Source organism: Leucopleurus acutus (assembly GCF_964270905.1).
Source record: "Leucopleurus acutus genome assembly, chromosome: 17".
NCBI classification, from domain to species: domain Eukaryota; kingdom Metazoa; phylum Chordata; class Mammalia; order Artiodactyla; family Delphinidae; genus Leucopleurus; species Leucopleurus acutus.
This window is the reverse complement of record NC_139159.1, coordinates 81,237,205-81,261,849: the sequence shown is the minus strand read 5'-3', so window position 1 is coordinate 81,261,849 and position 24,645 is coordinate 81,237,205. Positions and strand designations below refer to the sequence as shown.

General features: G+C 57.9%; 1 protein-coding gene across 1 annotated transcript in view; it reads left to right on the top strand.

Annotated features, from left to right (window-relative positions):
• Positions 1-24,645, top strand: part of AGO2 (argonaute RISC catalytic component 2) — a 97,382-nt gene that overhangs the window by 60,095 nt on the left and 12,642 nt on the right. Inside the window, exons 3-14 of the mRNA XM_082858499.1 lie at positions 1,843-1,963; positions 9,358-9,539; positions 11,152-11,288; positions 11,766-11,900; positions 12,654-12,741; positions 14,074-14,221; positions 15,023-15,142; positions 15,293-15,415; positions 19,051-19,184; positions 20,503-20,687; positions 21,987-22,146; positions 24,266-24,356. Coding sequence (XP_082714625.1) covers positions 1,843-1,963; positions 9,358-9,539; positions 11,152-11,288; positions 11,766-11,900; positions 12,654-12,741; positions 14,074-14,221; positions 15,023-15,142; positions 15,293-15,415; positions 19,051-19,184; positions 20,503-20,687; positions 21,987-22,146; positions 24,266-24,356 — 1,624 coding nt within the window. The remainder of the gene's footprint in view (positions 1-1,842; positions 1,964-9,357; positions 9,540-11,151; positions 11,289-11,765; positions 11,901-12,653; positions 12,742-14,073; positions 14,222-15,022; positions 15,143-15,292; positions 15,416-19,050; positions 19,185-20,502; positions 20,688-21,986; positions 22,147-24,265; positions 24,357-24,645) is intronic.

Genomic DNA, 24,645 nt, shown 5'->3' with positions numbered 1-24,645 from the left:
CCTACACACTGAACTGTGGGGAAGTCCGTTTCTCATTGCAATGTACTTTACTGGTCCCTTTAGGAAGGACCATGTTGCTTTGGCTGATCTGCTCCAGTCTTGGGGAGAGAGGAGCAGTGGAGGGTGGGGCTTCCTCTTATTTTGTTCTGCATCTGTGTTTATAAGTGAGATTGTCCCGCGATCACCTTGTTGCGTTTTGAGATAAAAGTTTTTCTAGCCTCATAAAATGAGTTGGGGCGAGTGCCCTCCTAATTCTGTTCATGATAAATTTGAGTTCAGTTGGCGGATTTGTTCTTTGAATGAGGGCGGGACTCCCCAGTGGAGCCATCTGGAACTTGAGTTGACTGTGAAGTCTTGACCAAGAAGATGGGGTCCTTGAAGCTTGTGGGGGAGTGGTCTGGAGACAGCGTGGAGGAAGGGGCCACCTTGTGTTGGGTGGCCCAGAGTAGTGTGTGCAGCAGCAGGTGAGACTGCACCCTGGCTACTGGTCAGGGGCGGCGGGGATGGAGGTCAGAGCTGCACCTAGGGCTGTCCTTGTCCTGCTAGGGCTGTGACCTCCCAGTTGGTGCCTTCTTGGTGAAGCCAGCAAAGCAGAGGCTCCGTCTGCCCCAGGGGCTCCCCAAGCGGTGGGTGTTGGGGCAGGATTAGCTGGGTCCCCGGAGACCCACCTCCTGCAACTAGCACAGTTGAAAGTCAGCTGGGCAAAGCCAGTTTGAATGAGCAAACCCTTCTTAGGCCTGCTTTTCTCGTTCAAGGAAAAGAATGGAATGAATTTCTGGTTCTTGCGTCCTGAAAGATGACCAAGGCTGTGTCCCAGAGAAATACCCTTACGGCAACAAGGCTGAGCTCAGATGTGCGTCCCCCTCCTCTGCCCACCTCCCCTTTCCCTGCTGTCAGAATCCATCTCCCTCTTTACCACATCCCATGAGCTGCTGTTTCCTGATAATGACTGAGATTTTGAGCCTCTAACAGTCTGTTTGCTACCAGTCCTTTGCATGTTTCCCTTACGAGGACCTTTGGGGACCAGGCAGGCACCACAGCTTTTCCTGTGTGTACTTTATCAGAGTCGGGTGAGTTCATGGGACACGCTGACAGAGATGTTCCGGGTGGGGCTCCCTTGAAGCACAGAAGTACGGAGAGGGTGGCCGGTGGGCCTGGCACTCCCCTGGGCCTTGGGGCCCGCAGGAGAGCTGAGCTGTCCCTGGTCATCGTGGTGTGTTTCTCTGCTGAGCCGTGGACAGATAGGCAAAACGGGGCGAGGTAGGGCCACTGGTCTGCTCGGTCCTCGGAGCCCCACAGAGAACAGCTGCTTCGTGCTCGCCGGGTTCCTGCCGCTCCCGTTCACGCCCAAGGAGCAGACAGCCCCAGAATCTTCGTCGCTTACAGTAGCAAACCTCCACTGCACGTTCAGGGTCTTCGTGCCGGAGCCCAGACTGAAAGGGCAGCGGTACCCAGAGCGAGCTGTACAGCGAACCGCAGGAGCCCGAGGCCCCGGCCGAGCCAGCCCGCGGTGTCGCGGGGTGGGGGGCACTCTGTGTGCAGGTCGCACGTGGCAGCCTGTCCAGCAGCTTCCGGGGCAGGAGCCCCGTCCGCTAGTCTTCCGTGGATGCAGCGTGCTGGGCGGCGAGGGGCTTCTCCCGTGCTTGAGTCACTAAATGAGTGAGCGTAAACCCACGGAAGGTTCTAGTTTGATTTCTTATACAAGGAAGTTGAAAGTCACGTTTTTAAAAGGAGCCACGGGGCTTATAAAATTGCTTAAAAACCAGTGTCAGAAGAATGTCGTCCTTGTGTGCCATTTCCCTGATTTTATTGATGTTTTGCTCGAATTCTGTCTTGTTTCAGGGAAATAGTGGAACATATGGTTCAGCACTTTAAAACACAGATCTTTGGGGATCGGAAACCAGTGTTTGATGGAAGGAAGAATCTCTACACAGCGATGCCCCTTCCAATTGGGAGGGATAAGGTGAGCTCACAGAGGCGGGTTGGATCGAGCAGTGTGCGGCGAGAAGTACAGTCCGTTGTCCTCTTGTCACACACTGAACCACTTCACCCAGGAGGAAAGAGCCGCTAATTGGTCGTGTGCTTCGTCGTGAGATCCACAGAAACTGCCTTCCGTGTGCTGTGGTTTTCAGTGGCAGAGGGTTAAGTTGTCTAAGTGCAGAGAAAGACGTTGAGAACTTCTTGAAACCACTAAACTTTTAAACGTAAAGCACACATGTGCACGCACATGCCCCACACCAGCACCAGACAGGAGCCTGGATGACAGGGCGGGGCTGTAAAGACCTACGGAAAAGTATGTTTGCACAGGTGAGTGTGTGGGGCAGAGGCGGTAAAACACACAGCCTTCGTTCAGCCGTAGCCAGTGATCCATCTGAACTGATGCTCATAACTAGTCAGCCTGGGAGTAGCGGTTGGTTTAAGCCTTTCCTTGTTGTCTTCGTCCTTACCGTGGTTTTATTTAAAAAGCAGTGAAATTTCTGCCCAGAAGCTCTTACTTCTTGGCCTATCTTTCAACCAATGGGCTGCTCTGGGATGATGGGCCTTGTTTATAAGAGAGGAGGACCACGGACGGCTTGGAAATCATTTTTACCCGTACTTTAAAAAAAAACCCAGACTCGTAATTTAACAGTTATCCCAACGAGACTGTAGAATCTGATTCCCTTCAAGAATGACCTGCACAATTAGCTTCTTAGCCCCAGGGTCCCCGAGAGGGAAAACAGCTCAGAGCTTAGAGGGTCTCCTGCAAGTTCTCTACAGACGTGTGTTTGCTCTTGCATTTTAATGACGATCCGTCTTGACGATCCGTCTGAATGGCCACAGCAGCAGGGCTGGCTGGGAAGTGTGATGAAGTGTGACGCTCAGATAGGAGGAGTCATTAGGGCCAAGGGCAGGCCAGTGGTGATAAGGGCTCTGTCCCCGCAGGGCCTTGCTGTGATTCTAGGAGATAACAGTGGTGCTCGGCCCAGCCCTGCCTGGCTGGTGGGGGTGGGGTGGGGGGTGGGGATTGACATGGTTTTGAATTTGGAGGAGCCCCAGGACCTAGTGCCTGTCAGCTGAGCAGTCACCCCTTGCTAATTAACATGCTCTCCATTTGAAATGTATGAGTTATAGAGTTTTGTGTTTAATTTGCACATTTGTTTTTGTTTAAAGTTCTATAAGAAAGAAAAGCATAAGGAGTTTATTCACAGTTTTGTCTGTACATATTTATAATTAGATACTAGGAGGGGCTAAGGAGTATTTTTCCTTCAGAAGGGGTGGGGAGGATGTATGGTGTTCAAATTTGAGACACATCGTTGTGGACGTTAACACGGGTTCTAGGGTAATAATAAGTCTGATCCGAGGCCTGGCTTCGCCCTTAACTCGTGGTGGGACCTTGGGTAAGCTGCTCACCTGCCACCCCTATAAAATGGGGAGATGGTATAGACACTACCTCCCAGGGGCCTTGTGACAATTGAATGGGTGAACACACCCCAAGAAAAGCCTCTCCACCTTCAGTGTGCCTCCTGCAGCCCTGGGGCCTCTGCTAAGTGCTGGTTCTGGTTCAGGGTCTGGGGTGTCTGCATCTCTAAGCCGCTCTCCTGGTGATGCCCGTAGAACACCTGGGACACAGTCCACACTTAGCAGATGCTAATAGGTGCTGTTGCTGGTCCAAGGGTTCGCATCTATCGTCTTGACCCATGTCCGTGTGGACGCCTTGATGCCCACAGCAGCCCTTCGTACGTATTGCCAAGACTCAGTGGGCATCAGTGTCTCTTAAATTGAGTCCCACCCATCCTCATCCTTTTTTCAGGTGAGCTGAGAGGACCTAGCCAAGGCCACAGCGTTTGGTTAGCGTGGGTCTCCAGATTCCAGACCCCTCCTTCCACTTGTCTTTAAGTTTCTGTCGAATATTCGTGAGATGCAGAAATTAATCTCTTCCGTTTGAGAGCTAATGTAAGATGTTAACCTTTTCTATTTCCGTATGTTCACATCTTGGAGCAAAGTGTCATCCTTTTTTTTTTTTTTCATTTTACGTTTGCTGTCTTTTCTATACAGTACTTTTCTTTGTGTCATGGGCACTTTTGTAGTAAGAGAAGACATCCTTTAATGTCCCGGAAACCCTGTGTCTGCTAGCGGCTGCCCGGGGGCCACAGGTGGCTCTGCACAGGTCTGTGCACAGAATGTGGCCCTGGGCCCTTACTCAGGGAAGGCAGCTGTTTGCGATCTACTCCTGCTCTCTCCTACTAGCGACCCCCCCCCCGCCACACGCACACGTGCGCGCACACGCGCGCGCCCCTTGATCCCAGCCCTGTCGTGTCTGGAAGACCCGGTGCACCAGGCCAGCCCTTCCCTCCCCACGCGGAGACCGAGGAGTCTGTGAGGGCCGTTCACGGTCTGGGGTTTCACTTCTGGACCCTCTGCAGCAGGAGCATGACATGAGTTGCAAAGGGGAATGTGTGTCATTTGTTGGCCTTGTTGCTGGGTCCAGCCCTCCCCCAGCGGGTCTGCAGCTTCCTGGACCTACAGCCTCTATGCGTTTATTCAGGGAAGGTGTGAGCGTCTCCTGAGAAGGAAGCGCCCCGTGAGGCCAGGCACGAACTCGGATGGGTAGCAGACCCTGCGTGGAAGGCGTTCCAGCCTTCAGAGTCCATGGCGCCCCTTCTCCCCCTGCACCACGCCCCGGACCGCGAGCCGGGCTGCCTGTGCCCCGCTGGCCACTGCTGACCTGGGGTGACGGGCTGGAGAGTCTGAGCAGGGTGGTGAGGCCTCTGCACTTGGAGGGTCGCAGGTCTGAGGAGGGGCAGGAGGGGAGGGCAGAGGCGGTGGGGGCCAGGGAGCCGTCCTTGGGGCCTCCTTGGCAAGCCCACAGGTGGAGGGTCTGCCCGGCCTCGTTTGCCCCTCAGGCAGTCCTGCTGCCTTCGGACTGAGGGTCCCTCCAGTGAACCTGTGGCAGTTTTTTTTAAAACAAATTTTATTTATTTGTTTGTTTATGGCTGCGTTGGGTCTTCGTTGCTGCGCACGGGCTTTCTCTAGCCACGGCAAGCGGGGCTAACTCTTCGTCCTGGTGCGCAGGCTTCTCACTGCGGTGGCTTCTCTTGTTGCGGAGCATGGGCTGTAGGCACGTGGGTTTCAGTAGTTGTGGCTGGCGGGCTCTAGAGCACAGGCTCAGTAGTTGTGACGCACGGGCTTAGCTGCTCCGCGGCATGTGGGATCTTCCCGGACCAGGGCTCGAACCCGTGTCCCCTGCATTGGCAGGCGGGTTCCTAGCCGCTGCGCCACCAGGGAGGCCCGGGCCTGCGGCATCTGTCAGCGAGCTTTGGCCTGTTGGCGGGTCGAGGTGCTCGGCAAGCACGGCTCCTCAGCCGCGCAGCCCCTCCCTGGACCTGTCGTTCTCCTGCCGCCGTCACTGAATTCCCGGCCGTCTCCCAACGCTTTGTCCCGGGTCATTTGAGGACGGGCTGCTCGTTGACGGGATCTGTTGCTGTGCCGGTCACAGAAGACCTGCGCTCCCAGCGCCCTGTGCGCATGGAGCCTGGCAACCCCGAGGCCCTGCCAGCACTGTCACTCCTTCCTGAGGGATGGATGGCAGCCACATCTGGACAAGCAAAGCCCGCTGGGCGCCGTGGCTGCCGCTCCCTGGCCGCGCACGCCTCTCCTTGCTCTTGACGGTGCTGCTTCCGAGCTGCACGGCGGCACCAAGCGGGACTCCTCCTGTCCCAGTTCTAGTCTGTCGCCCTGGTGGCGTTCAGACAGAAGGGACTGAGTGTGTGGCTGTGGTCTGCCTGGCGACATTGACTCTCACATCTGCCTCACCGTTTTCCAGGCCTGGGGTGGCGTCCCTGCTAACGTTGTCCATATTCAAAAGCTGGTAGTGGTCGCCTTCCTGTGTCGCAGCTTCTGGGCTGCCGGCATCCTCGGTTGGCACAGGCATCTGTGTGGCGCGTGGGCTGCCCTCCTGTCCCGTATTACAGACGGCACCCAAGGGAGCCACAGAGGTTACAGAGCTGGGAGCCCGCACACTGCCCTTGGATGCTGCGTGGTTGGGACCAGAGCTACAGGGTGCTCAGAGGTTGGAGTGTCTTGGTGTGTGGAGCGCGTCCAGTGGCCGGCAGCCCAGACGGACATGAGGACTGCTCTTGGGCTCGTGTCACAGCTGAAGCCCGGTGCCACCCTGCCCCTGGAGCGACATTTCTGTTGAAATCTCCATCATCCCTAAGATATTAGATGCCTGTACCAGTCGGCCTCTTGAGACGTGACTGACAGAGAATGTTGTAGAGCCTGGAGCTTATTCTGTTCCCTTTTTATGGGGGCCAAGAGGAGGCTGGTCTAGAATCTATTTAAAAATAGAGGACTTCGTGGTGGTGCAGTGGTTAAGAATCCACCTGCCAATGCAGGGGACACGGGTTCGAGCCCTGGTCCAGGAAGATCCCACATGCCACGGAGCAACTAAGCCTGCGCACCACAACTACTTAGCCTGTGCTCTAGAGCCCGCGAGCCACAACTACTGAGCCCACGTGCCACAACTACTGAAGCCCGTGCGCCTAGAGCCCGTGCTCCACAACAAGAGAAGCCACCACAATGAGAGGCCCGCACACCGCAACGAAGAGTAGCCCCTGCTCGCCACAACTAGAGAAAGCCCACACACAGCAACGAAGACCCAACGCAGCCAAAAATAAATAAATTACAGAAATAAATAAATAAAGGAAGGGTGTTTTAAAATAAATAAAATAAAAATAGGAGTACCTTTTGCTAAAGGAAAATATGCCCCTCTGAATCCCACTCAGTTGGATTATAGAGGCATTTTTAAAGAATGACATTGACAAGCGTCTAATTAGCTCCGGTTCACAGAATTCTTCTTTAGATGCGCCAGGTGCTGCTGGGTGGAGACGTGTGCGGTAGGCGTGAAGTGCCCACTGTACGCGTTGGTGTGTGAGAAGGAAACTAGCGTGCGGTCTCCACCCACCTGTTAGCCGTGTCCTTGGTGCACCAGTTCTGAATAGGCGGAAGTGCTTACCCCCTCTGCTGGCGTGCGAGCAGGTCTCTGCTGGTCCACACTCCAGCCCTCCCCCGCACCCTCCCCCATGGCCACCATCCTGATGACCTGGGTTAAATGGACCCTTTCTTGACTGGTTTTATCAGCCGTGTGTGCATCCTTAACATGTTTTGCCCTGAGGCGAATCATACTGCAGTGTGCCCCTGGGGCTTGCCACTTTCGTTCAGTCTTAGATGCTGAAATCCATCCATTGTGAAGAACGTGTTCCTTTTTCCCTGCTCTGTTCTCCCCTCGATGGACCTCGGGCCGTTTCCATTTTGGGGCCGTCAGGCTTGGTGTGTGGGCCTGTGCTGGAGCACACCTAGGACACAGGTGTGCAGGGGGCTTTGGTGCAGGCTGGTTGCTGCTCTGGTGATGTCTGGATGGGCTGTGGCAAGTGCAGGAGGGAGGGAGCCCCTGCGAGTGCAGAGTGAGCAGAGGAGCTGAGCACAGGCTGTCAGGTGAGAGGGGGAAGGAGGGCGTGAATGAATGAGCGAGGCTGGTGCCAGGACCTCTCGCCCCCGCCCCGCCCCGCCCCGCCCCGCCCCGGGTCATCACGTGGTGAGTGGAAGGGCCTTTGACATCAGCCCAGCTGGCTCCCAGTCCCACGTCTGCCCTTTCATGGTTGTGTGGCCTTGGGCTGGACTGTCAGTCTGAGGGTCTGTGTTTTTTGTATAACGCATGGTGAACAAGTTTCCCTTGCTGGGATTTTTGGGTGTTTAAGGATAAAGTATATAGTCTGTGCCCTACCAATAGATGTTCCATAAACACAGGGAAGTATTACCAGCAAATATCAGAATTGCTTCAGTCATCAGCTGTGTGTGTGATGCTCAGGGTGCATTAGTCAGTCGCCAAATAATAAGTTAACGTTTCAGTGGTGGAGTGAAGGCACTGGGTAAAGGTGTGTCTGGGCATCGCATGGAGCAGGGTGGGTGGGCGTGGTGAGGGGCGAAGGACATACTGGGAGGCGGGGAGAGAAGTGGATTTGCTGTTCATAGAGGGTTGGCTCCAGAGGGCGCACCTTGGACCATTGTCCTGAACACCCGCCACTGGCTGCACGCGGCTGTGTGCACTCAAATCTACTAGAAGTTAATGAAGCTAAGAGTTTAGTTCTGCAACTCCCACCAGCCACGTTTCAAGTGCTCAGTGGTCACAAGTGGCCCGTGGCTTCTGTCCTGGTCAGCTCAAGAAAAGACTGTTTCCATTACCACAGAAAGTTCTGTTGGAAAGGGCTGTTATAAACACTGAGTGCTACTGTGTAAATATTCTGAGGTCTTGCTGAGAATTTTAATTTCTTCCCAGGGAATTCTGATTGGTCTTGTGGTCGCTGAAGGTACTCTCTCCGCCATCTTGTACCTGGCGATGCTGGTACCGCAGCACTTTCCTGTTGCACAGATGGGCATAGACAGCCCTTGGAACAGCATCAGGGCTTGTTTGCCTGGGGAAGAGCCTGGCTTGTCCCCACTGCCCACACGCTTCATTCAGTGCCTGTGATCTGCCCACGTTTTATTGTAACGTCGAGGGAATTGGGGGACGCACGCCCGTCTAGGCTGTTGTAACGTCGAGGGGATTGGGGGACGCACGCCCGTCTAGGCTGTTGTAGCGTCGAGGGAATTGGGGGACGCACGCCCGTCTAGGCTGTTGTAGCGTCGAGGGAATTGGGGGACGCACGCCCGTCTAGGCTGTTGTAGCGTCGAGGGGATTGGGGGACGCACGCCCGTCTAGGCTGTTGTAGCATTGAGGGGATTGGGGGACGCACGCCCGTTTAGGCTGTTGTTAGCGTTTTGTTCCGTTTTACCTCATGTCTGTTCTGAGAAGCCTTTTCTTCATGATTTATTCACTGCAAAACTAGCTTATGGACTCTTAAGGGACCCAGAAAACAGGAACCCCCAGAGCCACTGCGGTTTTCTCAGTCCCACTGGAGAAAGAGTAACTCCCCAGGACCCCCAGTGAGCTGCCCACGCCCCCTTCCTCTGTCCCAGGAGCAGCCTAGGCTTGTGCCTGCGCCCTGCTTTCCTCTTCCTGGGGTGCCCTCCTCAGAGAGGCCGACCCAGCCTCCAGCTGAGCAGCTGCCGTGCGGCTTCAGGACGCCTTCTCCCGGCTGCCACCGCGTGCAGGATCGGGCTAGGGAAGCACTAGACACCCGTGGCGGGAAGGACTCCCGTTGCGCTTCAGTCACTGGCTGCTGGAGGAGGGGCTGAGCGTGCCCTCTCCTGGGCTTGGATGAAGGACCGGCGGAATTCCCCTAACCTCGGGGTTCTGGAAGCTGACCCACCACCCTTGACCTCCCTGTAGCTTCTTCAGAGGGAAGCGTGAGTAACTGTGTGCCCTGGATCCCCTCCCAGGTGGAGCTGGAGGTCACGTTGCCAGGAGAAGGGAAGGACCGCATCTTCAAGGTGTCCATCAAGTGGGTGTCCTGCGTCAGCTTACAGGCATTACACGATGCACTTTCGGGGCGGCTGCCCAGCGTCCCCTTCGAGACGATCCAAGCCCTCGACGTGGTTATGAGGCATCTGCCGTCCATGAGGTGAGGACCGTCCATGAGGTGGGAACCGAGAAGCCTGAATCCTCTGTCTGAGCAGGTGCCGGTTCTCGGGGACAGGGTGGGGACGGCCGTAGGGGTTTATACGATGAAAGCAGTAGCAACGCCAGCTCGGGAAAAACTGTCATGTAAAAAGAAATGGCCGGAGCTCGCAGCCAAGCACACAGAGGTCCTGCCTGTCTCTCGGTGCAGCGGTCGCTCCACCCAGCGTGCGGGCTCGGTCCTGCTTCTCAGTCGCCCTCGCGCTCAGGAGCCCTGTTCCAGCCTCTGTGCTTGCCTGGCCTCCGCCTCGGGGAGGGGCCTCTCGGGACCGCGGGAGCGCCCACGCCCACACGCTTCGGCTTTATTCTGTGGAATTACTTTCACTGATCACCACACTTGAACTTGTTGAGGCAGAGGGTAGGAGGACACTTTGGTGGCTCGTGATTGACCAGATGAAGGCGCAGGGCCACACCAGCTCCCCATGTGACAGCTGTGTGCGAGCCACACCCACCGCTCGGGTTTCCAGCGTGGGACGCCTCTTCCTTCCCCGGGTGGCGTGCACAGTAGGGCCTCAGGAACTCTGAACGATTAAGTGAGAGGAGGAGAACCTGAAACTGGAACGAACCTCCGTACTGAACTCTCCCAATACCGACCAGAACTCTAAGGTTTGAGGGGAGGGTGTTTTAAGTGTAAGAGGAATCTCCTTGAAGGGCCGTGTTAGATTTAAAGGGGACCCTGGTGTTCTCGAAGCACAGGGCAGGCTGTCACTCCTGGCAGGGTCCCCGGGCCCCTGCATGTAGTCTGTCACTGCTTGGAACTGTTGATGTGAGGGAGGCGGGTGGGTGCAGAAGACCCCCGCTCTTAAGGGTTGCTGCCAAAATGTTGAATCCATTTCTTAAAAGAGTGGCAGGAATTACTATGATTTTTTTCCTGAATTCCTTTGCATTAATCACCATGTTACTTTTATAATCCGGAGGAGTCTTTCATTTGGGGGAAATAGAGAAAGGCTGGGGGAAGCAGAGTGTGTGTGTCCTGGTTGGCGGCTCGGCCTGTAGGCGACAGGGTCTTCCCTCGGGGACCCTCGGTGATGCCGCGGCCGCTGCCCTGGAGAGTGCGGTGGCCTCTGTCTCTGAGCACCTTCAGTCACTCCCCCTGGGAGGACATGGGTGTTCCCTCACGTGGACCTCACTGTCCCCCGAGACGAGGTCCGAGCTCTGCAGCTCCCGCTCCCCCCCCATAGAGGAGCCGGGTGGAAAGGGAACGGGGCCTGGGTACTTGGTCTCCGCGAGGTCCTCGGCCCTCCGTGCCAGACGCCCCGAGGCCCGGGCGGGACCGGTCTGGCTGGCTGACTGTGGTTGCCTGCACCTGCACCCCTGCCCGCCCCATCCTAGAAGGAGGTGAAGTGCTGTGTGCAGACCCGAGGGCTGCGGGCGAGGCATCGTGGTGGGAGGATCGCGTGGGGAACACGAGGTGTAACCAGACCCCTGTGTCCTCGGCTTGCGGGAGGAAGTTCTCCTGCGTGTGCCCCGCGTGTTGGCCGTGGACACAGGCGGACGGCTTGCGCGTCTGCGGGGTGTGTGCCCGCCGGCCTACCTAGACAAGGCTCCCGTTCCAGGTACACCCCCGTGGGCCGCTCCTTCTTCACGGCGTCCGAGGGCTGCTCCAACCCGCTGGGCGGGGGACGAGAGGTGTGGTTTGGCTTCCATCAGTCCGTCCGGCCTTCTCTTTGGAAGATGATGCTGAATATCGACGGTAAGCAGAGCCCCGGCCACCATCGGGGGGTGAGGGGGGCTGCGAGGCCCCTCCACACGCGCCCGGCGCGCCGCACTGCTCGTGCACGGAGGTAGTGGCGCTCACGCTTGACCGTCAGAGCCTCCGCGGGGCCCCCTCCACAGACACAGCCTGTGGCCCAGGGGGCCGAGAGGGGGTTCCCGGCTGCCCCTCTGTGTTGGACCCCACGTGGGAACAGTAAACTTCAGGGAGCCCGAGACCAGAAGGGGGTCAGAAAGTGCCAGAAAACCCAGGCCTGCGGTTATCCCCGGCTGATGGGTTTTGTTTTTACACCGTGGCATTTTCCTCAGAGGGTGACTTCAGCCTCTGCCAACCCCTCCACTGCCCCTCGGAGTCCGCAAGCAGGGGCAGCAGGGGGAGCCGGCCGGCTGCGGGGGTGGCCTGGCCAGGCAGGCCCGGTCACGTCTCGGCTTTTGTCTCTTCTCTTCCCGCCTGTAGTCTCGGCAACAGCATTTTATAAGGCACAGCCAGTAATCGAGTTTGTGTGTGAAGTTTTGGATTTTAAAAGTATTGAAGAACAACAAAAACCTCTGACAGATTCCCAAAGGGTCAAGTTTACCAAAGAAATCAAAGGTAACTAGCTGCCCGCCGCGGTGGATGAGGGACGCGACCTGCATGGCCCTGAGTTTCCCAAGTTCTTGTTCATTCGTGTTTCCGAGGGGAAGGGGCAGGGGGCGGCGGAGGAGCCAGCCCTCAGAGACACATCAGCGCAGGACAAGGACGCCCGCTTCCCAGAGCAGGAACGATTTCTAAATGATGACTTTCTGCGTGGGGTGGCCCGGCAGTGTCCGAGTGCAGATATGAGGGCCAGGCAGCTGCAGCGCAAGTGTAATCAGTTTTCTCGGGACGTTCCGGAACGTTGATTCCTTGTCATTTAACCGAGCCTGGGTTCCACTCAAGAAAACTCAGCCCAGGGTTCAGTGACCTGGCTGTGTCCTTCTGCCCGTCGTCGGAGAGCTGGCAGGCCCTGTAGGCTCGGCCCCTCTGCACCTGTGCTTCCTGGGGGTGTTCAAAGGCCGGCAGCAGTGCTCATTGCTAAAAATAACCCCGAAGGAAGCACAGAAGGCCGTGGCGGCTGACGCCCCGCCCTCAGCCGAGCCCACGTCGCCCCTCGTCTTTGAGGACACACCCTGCCTCTGGCCCGGGCATCCCTGGGGCAGGGGGCGTCCCTGGGGGTGAGATGGCCCAGCGCGAGGGTCACCCAGAAGGCCCTCGCCGTGGGTCTGTGGGTGAGGTTCCCCTGAAAGCTGATGGGCTGACAGTGGGGTGTGCGCTGCAGGCCCGGGCGAATCTTGATGCTGAAACCCAGCTGCTGTGTGTTCTCAGGTCTAAAGGTGGAGATAACGCACTGCGGGCAGATGAAGAGGAAGTACCGCGTCTGCAACGTGACCCGGCGGCCCGCCAGCCACCAAACGTAAACGGCCTCCCTGTCAAACGCTTACCAGCTCTGACCTTCACTGTCACTCAGATGTCCAAACTCTGCAGCAATCACTTCTGCAAAGGATTTTCATTCTAGTTATAAAATTCCGAAAGCACACTTCACCTTGTGAAATAAAATAATGAAATTCCCCCTGTATGGGGCGGGGGGAGGGGCTCACCGTCAGTTTTCCTTCTTGAATATGACGGGCGAGGGAAGGTCTTTTTGGTGCATTTTCCAGTCTTCCGTACTGAGTGGGGTCCAGGGAGGGAGTGGGGATCGGTTGGCGCTGCCTGGATCCACAAGCGTGGCCCGGCCCAGGCCGATGCTGCGGCCTCTGTCTTGAGCTCCCGTCACTTCACAGACAGTCTGGGGTCCAGGTCCGTGTGGTAAGCGTCCTGGTGCACGGATGCAGTGCTGTCTGAGGTTGTGTGGCCCCCTCACCCCACCTTGAGGCCTCCTGGGTCCAGTGAGGACTCGTTAGTTTCTCTCGCGGTCGCTCCGTGGGAAGTGCCTGGTGTGTCTCTGGGTACTGGTTATACCAAGACGCCCAGGGTCCTGTGCAGCAGTGGGGGCGCAAGATGAGCCTGTGTCTTTGTCCCCATGACCTCCTCCCACCGGGCAGAGCGAAGGAGTCGGCAGAGGTCCCCTACCCCTGTGCCCAGCGCCCTCGGCCCCATCCTGCATGGGGGTTGCCCCCTCCCCCCCGTGAGTGCAGGATGCCACTGTGCTCTCCCGCCCCTGCAAGTGGGCCTCTCCTGCCTCAGCCCACCACACGTGGCTGCGGAGGCCTGAGCAGCCCCAGCTTGTCCCTTTCACTGTCCTGTTCTGGAAGGCCTCAGGTTTTCTGGGGCGGACACTTGGAGCGCTCAGCCGGTAACCGACTTTCAGAGTCAGTGCGAGGTCAGCTGGAACGTGCACAGGCTGTTCTTTCTGGATTTGTCTTCGTTTGCCCTGAGTCCTTTCCGTGTACTCCAGATGTATGTGTCGTTTGTCCTGAGTCCTTTCCGTGTACTCCAGGTGTATGTGCCGTTTGTGATTATTGCATATTGTAATATGTATTGCATATTGCATATTGTGCGGGTGCTTTTCACTTCCCGACTCCAGAGATAAAACGAAAGTTTAGGGACTTGGGAATGTTCAGATAAGCCAGAGGGCATGATTTGGTTTTGACCCCCAGGGAGGTGCTTTGAATCACCCTCCACCTTCTTCAGCCCTAAGAAGGCAGACCCACAAAGCATCCCTGTGTGAGCGGGCACGTGGGTCTTGGTCACCCATCCCCTGGGGGCCTGGGAAGCTCCGGGGCTGAGCCGCCTCTTTCTTCCCCAGGTTCCCGCTGCAGCAGGAGAGCGGGCAGACGGTGGAGTGCACGGTGGCCCAGTACTTTAAGGATAGGCACAAGCTGGTTCTGCGCTACCCTCACCTCCCATGTTTACAAGTCGGACAGGAGCAGAAACACACCTACCTTCCCCTAGAGGCAAGTCCCCCTCCCTCCATCTCTGTGGGCTGGGAGGAGAACTTCCGGGGCAGGGGTCCCGGTGGCACCCCGGGCCCAAACCTTGTTATGCCTGCCACTGGGGGACCTGGGACAGGTTAACAGATGTGGTCCAGCCTCAGTTTCTGCACTAATAAGATGGGTTTGGTAACTTACAGGATTCGTGTGAAGGTCGAGACCATACGTGTGTGCCCAGCAGGCCCCTGGCACCCAGTAAAATGTGCTCAGGAATCACTTCTGGTTTGAAAAATCCTTGCCTGGGAAAAGATCAAATGCTGGAACTAGGACACAAGTTTTTAAGTCTTTTCTGGTAGTGTTTTAAATTCTCGGTATTTGTCCAGTTATTGGAACACCTGGCCCTTGGTTTGGTTTTGCCTGTGCCGGGTGCAGGAGGCAGACTTCCTTCCCATCCCCCGCAGCTCTGTACTACAGCCCCGTGTCTGAGGACGGGGGTCCGCACAACCCAGGGTGAGGACACAGGCCAACCCCAGCCCGCTGCTGGGTGGTGCTGCTTTCAGCGGCGCGGTTCCCGGCTCGCGCTTCTGTTGTGCTGGGTCTCCTCGGGTGGTTTCTGCCTTGGGCCGGAGGGCCTCCGCCCGTGTGCGGTTCCTAGTGGGTCTCAGGAACAGCCTCCACACTGGCGTCTGTGTGGCGCCTCACAGCTCACCCGTGAGGAACAGGTGTGTCACGGGCAGAGCTGGGCGCCAGCTCTCGCGCTTGGCCTCAGACCCGTGCCCGCTTCCCAGCCCGCTGCTGACACCCGGTTCTTGCGTTTCTTCATAGGTCTGTAACATAGTGGCGGGACAGAGATGTATAAAAAAGCTGACCGACAATCAGACCTCAACCATGATCAGAGCGACTGCCAGGTCAGCCCCCGATCGGCAGGAAGAGATTAGCAAATTGGTGAGCGTCACATCCTCGGGTGGGGACACCCTGGGGACGCCAGCTCAGGGTGCCCAGGGCAAGGCCCCCCGATGCTTTGGACAGACTGGGCTTCTGGAAGGAAGCAAAGTCCACCCCTGACTCTGTGCCTTTCCTTCTTCCCTTTTCAAGATGAGAAGTGCCAGTTTTAACACAGACCCGTATGTCCGTGAGTTTGGAATCATGGTCAGAGACGAGATGACCGACGTGACCGGGCGGGTCCTCCAGCCGCCCTCCATCCTCTACGGGGGCCGGGTAGGTAGACGGCTGGGTGGGCTGTTTGTGGGTGTTGGGAGTGTGTGTCTGAACGTCGATGTTGGAGCGGCAGCACCTGACCCACACGCACACATCCTCAGGTGTAGACCATGGTCAAGGTAAAGGATTCTTCCTGACCCAGTGTGAACCTGTAACAGCCATGGGCCTTCATAAAGGACTGGTTTCCTTAACCCTTTTAAAGTTTTCTGAATCACCCCTTTCCTTTTCAAAAGGTAAACTTTATTATCTCATCAGAATTTTAAAAGCGTCGTTCTTTGTATGATGGGTACTCTGCCAGTGACGAGTTGCTCTCCAGAAGTTCATGCCGCTTTTCCGCTCTCTAGCTTTTGTCTTGGGGGTGTGTGGAGCAGGTACATCAGTTCAGTCACGGGCACAGTTCTGTCTGTGGTTCTTGCCCACCTGACCTCTGGTTCTGGTCAGTACGGTCCTGACCCTTGAGCCCCTTCGAACTCACGAGAAGTTCTTCTCTCCTTTCCTCCTGGCACCTCCCCCGTAGCTGCAGCGCAGGTGGTGGGGCTCAGCTTCCAGGGTCACAGCTTTGGGAATCCCCTGGCCGTCCAGTGGTTAGGGCTTGGCGCTTTTACTGCCGGGGCCTGGCTTCAATCCCTGGTCAGGGAACTAAGGTCCTACAAGCCGCGGGGCACAGCCAAGAAAAAGAGCGAGCGAGCGAGCGCGCGCGCGCGCACGATAGAGAGTGAGAGAGAGAGAGAGAGAGAGAGAGAGAGAGAGAGAGAGAGAGAGAGAACGGGAACAAAGGTCATGGCTTTTGTGGGTCAGTGAGCACCTGTGGGAGCCTGTGTTCTACATGACTTGACACCTTTTTACCTGGTGGGGTGGGACTCCAGTCCTCAGCGCCTCTGGCAAGCTTTAGTTTTGTTTTTTTGTTTTGTTTTTTCGGCTGCGTTGGCTCTTCGTTGCTGCGCGCGGGCTTTCTCTAGTTGCGGCGAGTGGAGGGTACTCTTCATTGCGGTGCACAGGCTTCTCATTGCGGTGGCTTCTCTTGTTGCAGAGCACGGGCTCTAGGCACATGGGCTTCAGTAGTTGCAGCATGCGGGCTCAGTAGTTGCGGCATGCAGGCCCTAGAGCATGCAGGCTTCAGTAGTTGTGGCTCGCGGGCTCTAGAGCGCAGGCTCAGTAGTCGTGGCGCACGGGCTTAGTTGCTCTGCGGCATGTGGGATCTTCCCGGACCGGGGCTCGAACCCGTGTCCCCTGCATTGGCAGGAGGATTCTTAACCACTGCACCACCAGGGAAGTCCCTTCAGTTTTTTTTTCTTTTTTTTTGCGGTACGCGGGCCTCTCACTGTTGTGGCCTCTCCCGTTGCGGAGCACAGGCTCCAGACGCGCAGGCTCAGCGGCCATGGCTCACGGGCCCAGCCGCTCCGCGGCATGTGGGATCTTCCCGGACCGGGGCACGAACCCGTGTACCCTGCATCAGCAGGCGGACTCTCAACCACTGCGCCACCAGGGAAGCCCCCCTTCAGTTTTGTTTGCAGGACTTTTTCCTTTCTTATTTTAAAATATAAGTTCTATTTTTTTTAAGCGTTTCAAAGTTCAAAAGATACAAAGAATTATAGGGAGAAAAATCTCTTTCTCCCCAGATCCTGGTTACTTTCCCAGGAGGCAATTCTCCATGTAAAATCGCTCCAGGGATTATTCACATATTTTTTTCACCCCTTCTTGTGCAGATAGCTGCATATTAAGTACACGTTTGTGCCTTGCCTTTTTTTACTTAATATTTTCTCTTCGATCCCATGGAGATCTTGGAATGTGTGTGACCTCTGGCTTGTCGTTTTTGACCGTTGCGTGGTATTCCTTTGTGGGGGGGAGCCCCACCCTAGCCAGTGGGCATGGGGGCTGCTCCCGGTTCTCTGCAGGGTGCCTTCTGAGCAAGGCCTCCTGGCTCCTTCTCAGCCCACTTGTGCACCTGGGAGCTCAGACGCTGCAGACACAGCACCTTCTTAACCCTCCCTGTGGCCCTTGGAGGGAGAGGTGGATTCCCTTTCACAGGTCAGTGAGGAGATGCCCGAGGTAGTGAGACTTACATAGTGAAACCAAGATTGCATATCCAGCGTCTTTCCACCTTTTAGTAAAGACAGGAGTCATCTGGAAAACAAAGCAGCTCTTGTAATCTAACCTTGCAAGAATGTTAGAATTGTAAGGATCCAAACTTTAAATGCTTCTAAATGAATGAATTTTTCCAGATGTTTTAAACATTGTAATGGGAGCGAACACTTCTCATCACCTGCCCTACCCATTGTCCTGTTAGACAAAACATTAAATGTCCCCCAGGGACATCCGGCAACGTCTGGACTGGAATCTGATGGGCAGCAGCTGCTGGCACCCTCCAGCGCACAGGACTGCCACACAGCAGCCAGCCAGCCACGTGCCCACTGCAGGGCTGAGGCTGAGAAACGCTCCGATAGTAAGAGTGCACTGCAGTGTAAACTGTGCGTGCGTGTGTGTGTGTGTGTGTGTGTTTACTTACTGAGTCTGGAACACTACACTTGGTGGTGGCTCTGTCTTATAGAAGGAGGCTCGCAGGAGCTGGGTAGTGGTTTAGAAAATATAGGAAACAAAAACATTCATTTCTGTAATATTTGATTTTTACAATATGCTTATATTATTTTAGTAGGAAAAAAGTGTTTTTCATTAAAAAACACTTTTGCAGAGTAAATGACAGCAACTCAGACACAGCCCTGTCCTTCAGGGCCTGCTGCCCGCTGGCCTGGGATGGCAGCTCTGCCCCCTCCACCCGGCCCTAGCTAAAAAAGGAGGCCAGTGCCAAAGCCTTCTCTCTGACTCAGGCCCAGCCTGTGGGACTCGAGCTTTCTCTGTAGGGCACACAAGGGTCCAGCCAGCACAGCTCCAGTCACAGCGTCCCTTCCTGACTGTCCCTTGTGCTCCAGAATCACTTGAAGGCAGTTCAGAGATTCCTTCAGTGAGTGTTGAGACCTGGTCATTTCTGGTTGAGAGATGACAAAATTAAGTGGATGCATTATCTGCTGTTTTTTTCCTTCCGAAATGGGAATAGCTTAAACAACTGCAGGCAGTGGCGCGTGGAGCCGGGGAAGCGATGGGCTCGGTCCTAGCTGGCCTGTCTGCTCCAGGCACAGGACTGGGAAGAAACACCTTGCTTCCCTTCCCTTCGCTTCCCTTCCCTTCCTTCCCTGGCTGCCCCGCTGATAACGGATGAGGTGAAATGAACGGAAGCCTGTTTATAAGACAAGAAGCCTTCCCGTAACGTCGTGAAGCACTTCTTTTCCTCCAGGCGACCCGTGACATTGGATGGAGCTCTGGGCCCTCCCTGCTCAGCCTTCCGGGCACCCCCCCTGCTCCCCACAATCTACTTCTTCACCCCTCCATCCTCCCTCCACCTCTCACCCCTCCATCCATCCTCTGTCCATCCATCCATCCATCCATCCTGCACACACCCGTGGGACCCCTGCGGTGCCAGGCGGCTCAGAGATGGGGAGTCTACGCAAAGGTTCCCTTCTCAGCCTCAGGAGCTGCCATCTGGTCAGGGGACCAACAGCAGTAGGGACAGTAGCAAAATCCAAGGTCAGAGGAATATGTTTTCCGTTTTCTTCTTACTCTAAACTTCTCGCCGTTTGCAGAATAAAGCGATTGCCACCCCTGTCCAGGGCGTCTGGGACATGAGGAACAAGCAGTTCCACACGGGCATTGAGATCAAGGTGTGGGCCATTGCGTGCTTCGCCCCCCAGCGGCAGTGCACGGAGGTTCACCTCAAGTAAGGCCCCCAGGGGCGGGGGGAGGGGGCCACGGGGAAGGCCCGCTGCGTCAGGCCGGGCAGGTCGTGGGCTCCGTTTGGAGGGCAGGGGTTGGCAGCCTTTCCCCGTGGAAGGGCACTGCCTGGGGTGGCCGGGCCGGGAAGTGGGGGACCCCGGTGCTGCTTTGCTTCTCAGACTCGCTGTTGGAGCGAGTGTGAGGAGGCGGGGCAGGTTCTGTAAGAAACAAAACAGCAAGTGAAGAGCAAGTGTACAAGGTGGAGGCGAGGGAGGAGCTTGTCTCGGCCCAGCCGGGCCCAGTGCCAGGCCCTTTGAAAGCGGCCCCGTAAACATGCTCACGCTTCTGTGCCAAACAGACCCAGCAGGGAGGGGAGGGCTTTTGTCTCCTGCCTCCCTGGGGTGGGAGCAGGGGCCCTGCAAAGCGGGGTAAGGTAGCAGTGGACGTTGCAGCAGAGAGTGGCTCCAGAGAGCTGTGGCTCTCAGGACTCTGGGGAGGGGCGGGGCCTCTCCTCCACGCCACCAGCGGAGAAGCTGGGAGCGCGGGATGTCGGGGGACAGAGTGGGTTAGAGTCCGACCTCGGGGTGCCTCCCCTCTCCGTGTCCTGTCCATGGCCCCCATTTCACTTTTCCTGGAGCCAGATGGCCCCAGGGTACGTGCACGTGTGGGCGTAGGTGTGTGCTGGAGGTCGAGCGCTAACTGGCTGCAGCGGTCGGAGTGTCCTGACTTTATGGTAAAAGGCGGTGGTGTTTCTATTCCTGAGCTTAAAATAGGAGCCGTGGCTCTGTCTCCCCAGCCCCGCCTGTGATTTCACAGGGCCTGTCGGCCGCAGCTGTCGGTGCTACTCTAACTGGGGGCTGTTTGGTTTTCTCCCGTGATTATGTCATCCGAGTCCAAGTTGCACACACAGGAATAACTGGGGGGAAATCCAAGGGGACAGTCAGCTCACAGTTTTCCTCACCCTGACAACGCTCGGCATCCGCAGGAAAGTGGGCGGCAGCTGCTCACACACGGCTTTCAAAGGACAGCACTTGTCGCTGCCCTGGGAGTGTCACAGCCGGTGAGGGGGCAGCGTGGCCCCGACTGGAAGTCTCCTGTGTCATCGTGACTTTACAGTAACCTGCACGGTTAGCACGAACGGCCGCCTTTGTTTGTTACCATGTTGAAACGGCCTTGTCCAGGGCTTCAGCTCGGATTTGGATCCGACGAAGACGGTTTGGGGTCTGGAGCTGTTGGGACTGTGCCCTTTCCCCAGGGCTTCCGGTTGGTCGGAATCATCGGCGCTCTCGGTGCTTCACGTAACGAACCTCCTCCTCCTTCAGGTCCTTCACGGAGCAGCTCAGAAAGATCTCGAGAGACGCAGGAATGCCGATCCAGGGCCAGCCGTGCTTCTGTAAATACGCCCAGGGCGCAGATAGCGTGGAGCCCATGTTCAGGCACCTGAAGAACACGTACGCCGGCCTGCAGCTGGTGGTGGTCATCCTGCCCGGAAAAACCCCCGTCTACGGTAGGCCTCGGCGCGCGCACGGCCTCTGGCCGCTGCCGGTGGCGCTGTGGGTGTGCGGTGCCGCCTCAGCCCTCCGTGTCTCTACCGCACCGAGGAGCTGCCTGTCTCTGGCTCACTCGAGAGCTAGGAAAGACCGGGTGGCTTCTGATTGCGGCCGCGCACGTGCCCAGGGCCGCCCTTGGTAGTCTTGTCCGGGGCCGCGGTTCCCGGAGGCCGGCGTCCTGCGGTGGCACAGGACTCGACACGTGTGTGGTTACCTACTGCGCCGCCCGACGCAGACGTCAGCTGGATGGAGGAGCAGCCAGGCGGCGCACACGCAGTCACCCGCTCGGGGCGCCGTCCTCAGCTCCGGCCTGGGACTCACTTCTCCACTGTGAGCTGTGCCCGCCTCAGAGCCCTCTGGAAGTGACCAGAGTCCTTTCTGCCAGAAGGGCGGTTGCTCTGATCAGAGTCCTTTCTGCCCGAAGGGCGGTTGCTCTGATCAGAGTCCTTTCTGCCAGAAGGGCGGCTGCGCTTCCACTCGGCTGAAAGTCACCAGGCCCCTGTGATGGAGTCCCAGGCCCTGGGTTGGGAAGCTCTGGGGCTCTGGTGGTGTAGACAGGTGGCGGCGGCATGGGGAGGTGGGTGCCGGGTGCGTCTGCCGGAAGCCCTCTGGGGACCAGAGGCCCCAGCGCGGGAGGTGTGTGGGTGCCCCGGGGCAAAGGGAACAGAGAGGTGTGTCGGTGTCGCTGACTGGATCCCCCGTCCGGGCAGCGACGGAGCACGTGCTCCGTGTCCAGGGAAAGGAGGAAAGAGAAAGCCCTCGGAATTCCCATGCTACGCACGCATCTTCGCCCAGGCCCACCCAGGGAGCGGCTGACCAGTTGCTTCACGAAAGAACCCGGGAGTAGAGGGGGTGTGGGCCCAGAGAGGTCTTGGATGTCGGATCTGCGTTTGCCGAGGGTGTGAGGATGCCAGTGTTTATATTTTTAACGACTCGGGCATTGGCTTGCTTGCAATCCTGAGCACCGTGACGGAGGGTGGCCTTCGGAATGCAAGCCCTGGCTTCCAGCCTGGCTCTGCCCGCACCGCCCTGCAGGCCTGGATCAGTCGCAGAAACACTCCTGACAGGACTGGGCTGCACCCGCCCGGCCTCTGAGCGAGCGGGACACACGCCCCGCAGCTAGCGCAGGCCTGGGCGGCGTGGAGCAGAGCTGGGACCCGGGCTCTGACCCCTTCTTCCACGGGCTTGGCTGCACGTGGGGCGGGTGGAGGGGAGGCGCCAGGGGAGCCGTCCTGAGCGCACCGTTCCCTCCGCAGCCGAGGTCAAGCGTGTAGGAGACACGGTGCTGGGGATGGCCACACAGTGTGTGCAGATGAAGAACGTGCAGAGGACCACGCCGCAGACCCTGTCCAACCTCTGCCTGAAGATCAACGTCAAGCTGGGCGGCGTGAACAACATCCTGCTGCCCCAGGGGAGGTGAGGCCGGCCTTCCGCCGCGTGCGCGCGGGGCAGCTGGTGCGCGACTCCCCAGCTGGGGGTGGGGGTGGGGCCCCGCCGGGGCCGGCGTCCGCTTCCCTGGACAGTGGGGTGAAGGAAGCGAGTAGGACGCGGGTCTCGGATACTCTCGGTCCAGGGGACCAGGGCCATCTGCAGGCCACTGAGGACTGGGTGCAGGGGCCCGAGGAGAAGGGGCTTCTTACCGCGCCCGGGGCCGGGGGTCCCACACGTGAGATGTGGTGGCCGCCCTGAGCGGGGGGCTCTGCCACGAGGGCTCGTTGGACTTGCTCAGTTCACTCGGCCGCAGGCTGTGTTTACTGAGCGCCTCCTGTGCGCAGAAGCCCTAGCCTTCCAGCGCAGGCCCCGGTGAGAGGGTCCAGAAACGCACTTCCCAGGTGAGCAACGGTGACTCGGCGGAAGGGACAGGAGCTCAGAGGGGTGAGGGTTTCACAGGGGAGGTGGCACTAAGCAGACTGCAGCCCCTGCGGCACCGCCTGCCAGGAGTGCGGCAGGTGTTCCACTGAGAGACTGAGGGGCACAGCGCTGCTGGGGGGCCTGGCCCTCCCTCCGGGGGAGCGCATCCATGGGAGGGAGGTTCACGAGTGGAGGTGTGGCTCCGGGGGCCTCGTTCTAAAAGGCGGCTCCAGCTCCGGGTGGAGTGGGGACCGGGCCCTCCTGCGTTGTCCCAGGAGAGGTGCTGGGGCACGGCTGGGGCGGGATGGTCTGTGAATGGAAGAGGAGACTCGAGAGTGAGTCCGAGCCCGCGCCTCTGGGGCGGTTACGCAGCAGTGGATGAGGAAGCTGGGCTGTGAGTCAGCCTCCCAGGGGAGACACTGGGGGTGGGGGAGGGGGGAGGGGAAACAGAGGCCTGGCGTTGGTGGGGTTTGTTCGGGGATCCTCACGTGGAGGTGGTATTTAAGGCCTCTAGGCTGGAGAGAAGCCCCAGGGCAGGGTGTAGATAGGAAGGACATCCAAGCCCTCGGCCTGGGGAGTCCGGGGTTGGAAAGGCGGCACTGGGGCCTGGTGGGGTCGGGGGAAGAGCCAGTGCGTGGCCGTGTCGCTCGGTGCCAACCGGCCAAGTGCGATGAGGTCCGAGGCTCCACCATGGGACTGGGGGACGTGTGCAGGTCGTCGGTGACCTTGCAAAGAGGAGTCTTGTTGCCATGGCAGCACGAGGCCTGCTTGGGAGGCAGTAAAGGGATCGGCTAATTCCGGGAGCTTTGCCACAAGGCGAGCAAGGGAAGTGAGGGAGCTGTGGGAAGAGAGTGAGTCCGGAGGCAGGTGTGGTTCTGCTGGTGTAAGGTGTGAGTCATAACTGCATGTGTTGCGCTGCGATGCTCCCGGGACCCATCCAGGATTGGGGGAGGGGGCAGCAGGGAAGAGCCACGGGGTGGGGGTGGGGGGCAGGCGCAGGGTGGGCGGCAGAGCACAGGCGGTCAGCGAAAAGAGGAGAGTGAGGCACAGAGAGAGGAAGCTCCAGGGCGCACAGCCGGTGAGACTGGGACCCGCCGGCCGGCTCGAGAGCCGTGCCCCCAACGCTGGTGCTTCAGGGTCGTGACGCTTAGAAGACCCAGGGAGAGAGCTTAGAGCAGTACTTCTCACCTGGGGCGGTGTCGCAGCCCTGAGAGTGTGTGGTCATGTCTGGAGGAGATGTAGGGGTGTCAGGCCGGGGGCTGGCCTCTAACGGGTAGAGAGCAACGATGCTCCTGGGCACCCTGCAGCGCGGCTGCAGGTCCAGGGTTGGGTAACAAACCGTGGGACTCTTTGTATGTATAATTATCTTGGAATTTTCAGCCGTCTACGTGGGTAGAACCCTCATGTCCCTGAGCCCAGCCACAGCAGCTGTCAGCACCTCAGCCCTCTCATTCAGTCTACACTCCACCTACACCCTCTCCCCCACCGCCTTATTCTGAAGCAGATCTCACACCAAGCATCTTTTCACCCGTAAGGTTTCTGTACATGTGACTGAAAGATAAGGAGTCTTTACAGACACGGCCACAGTACCCTTAGCACACAAAGTAACGCTGGTGCCAGTACCCTGAGAGGTCCGGGCGTGTCCCCGAGCCTTGGCCTCTGACGCTCCCGCATCCCCTCACAGGCCTCCGGTGTTCCAGCAGCCCGTCATCTTTCTGGGGGCGGATGTCACACACCCCCCTGCCGGGGATGGGAAGAAGCCGTCCATCGCCGCCGTGAGTATCACCTCCTGCCGGGTCTCGTTGGTCTGTGTTCCTGCGTAATCAGCATCTCCATGCTTCTTGGCCCTTTCCTTGAGTGATCAGCATCAACAGTGCAGCAGGGTGGCCCCGTGGGGTCACGTCCCTGGCACTCGCTGTCTGGTTCCCTCTGGGCGGCACCTGCGGGCGATTGGTTTCAGGCCAGCTTGCCTTTGGGACACCCGTCACTCTTAGGGGTCGGAATCTTGGAGTGTCGTGTGTAGAGGTGCACATGGCTTTGGGAAAACAGTGTGCTTGAAAGAAT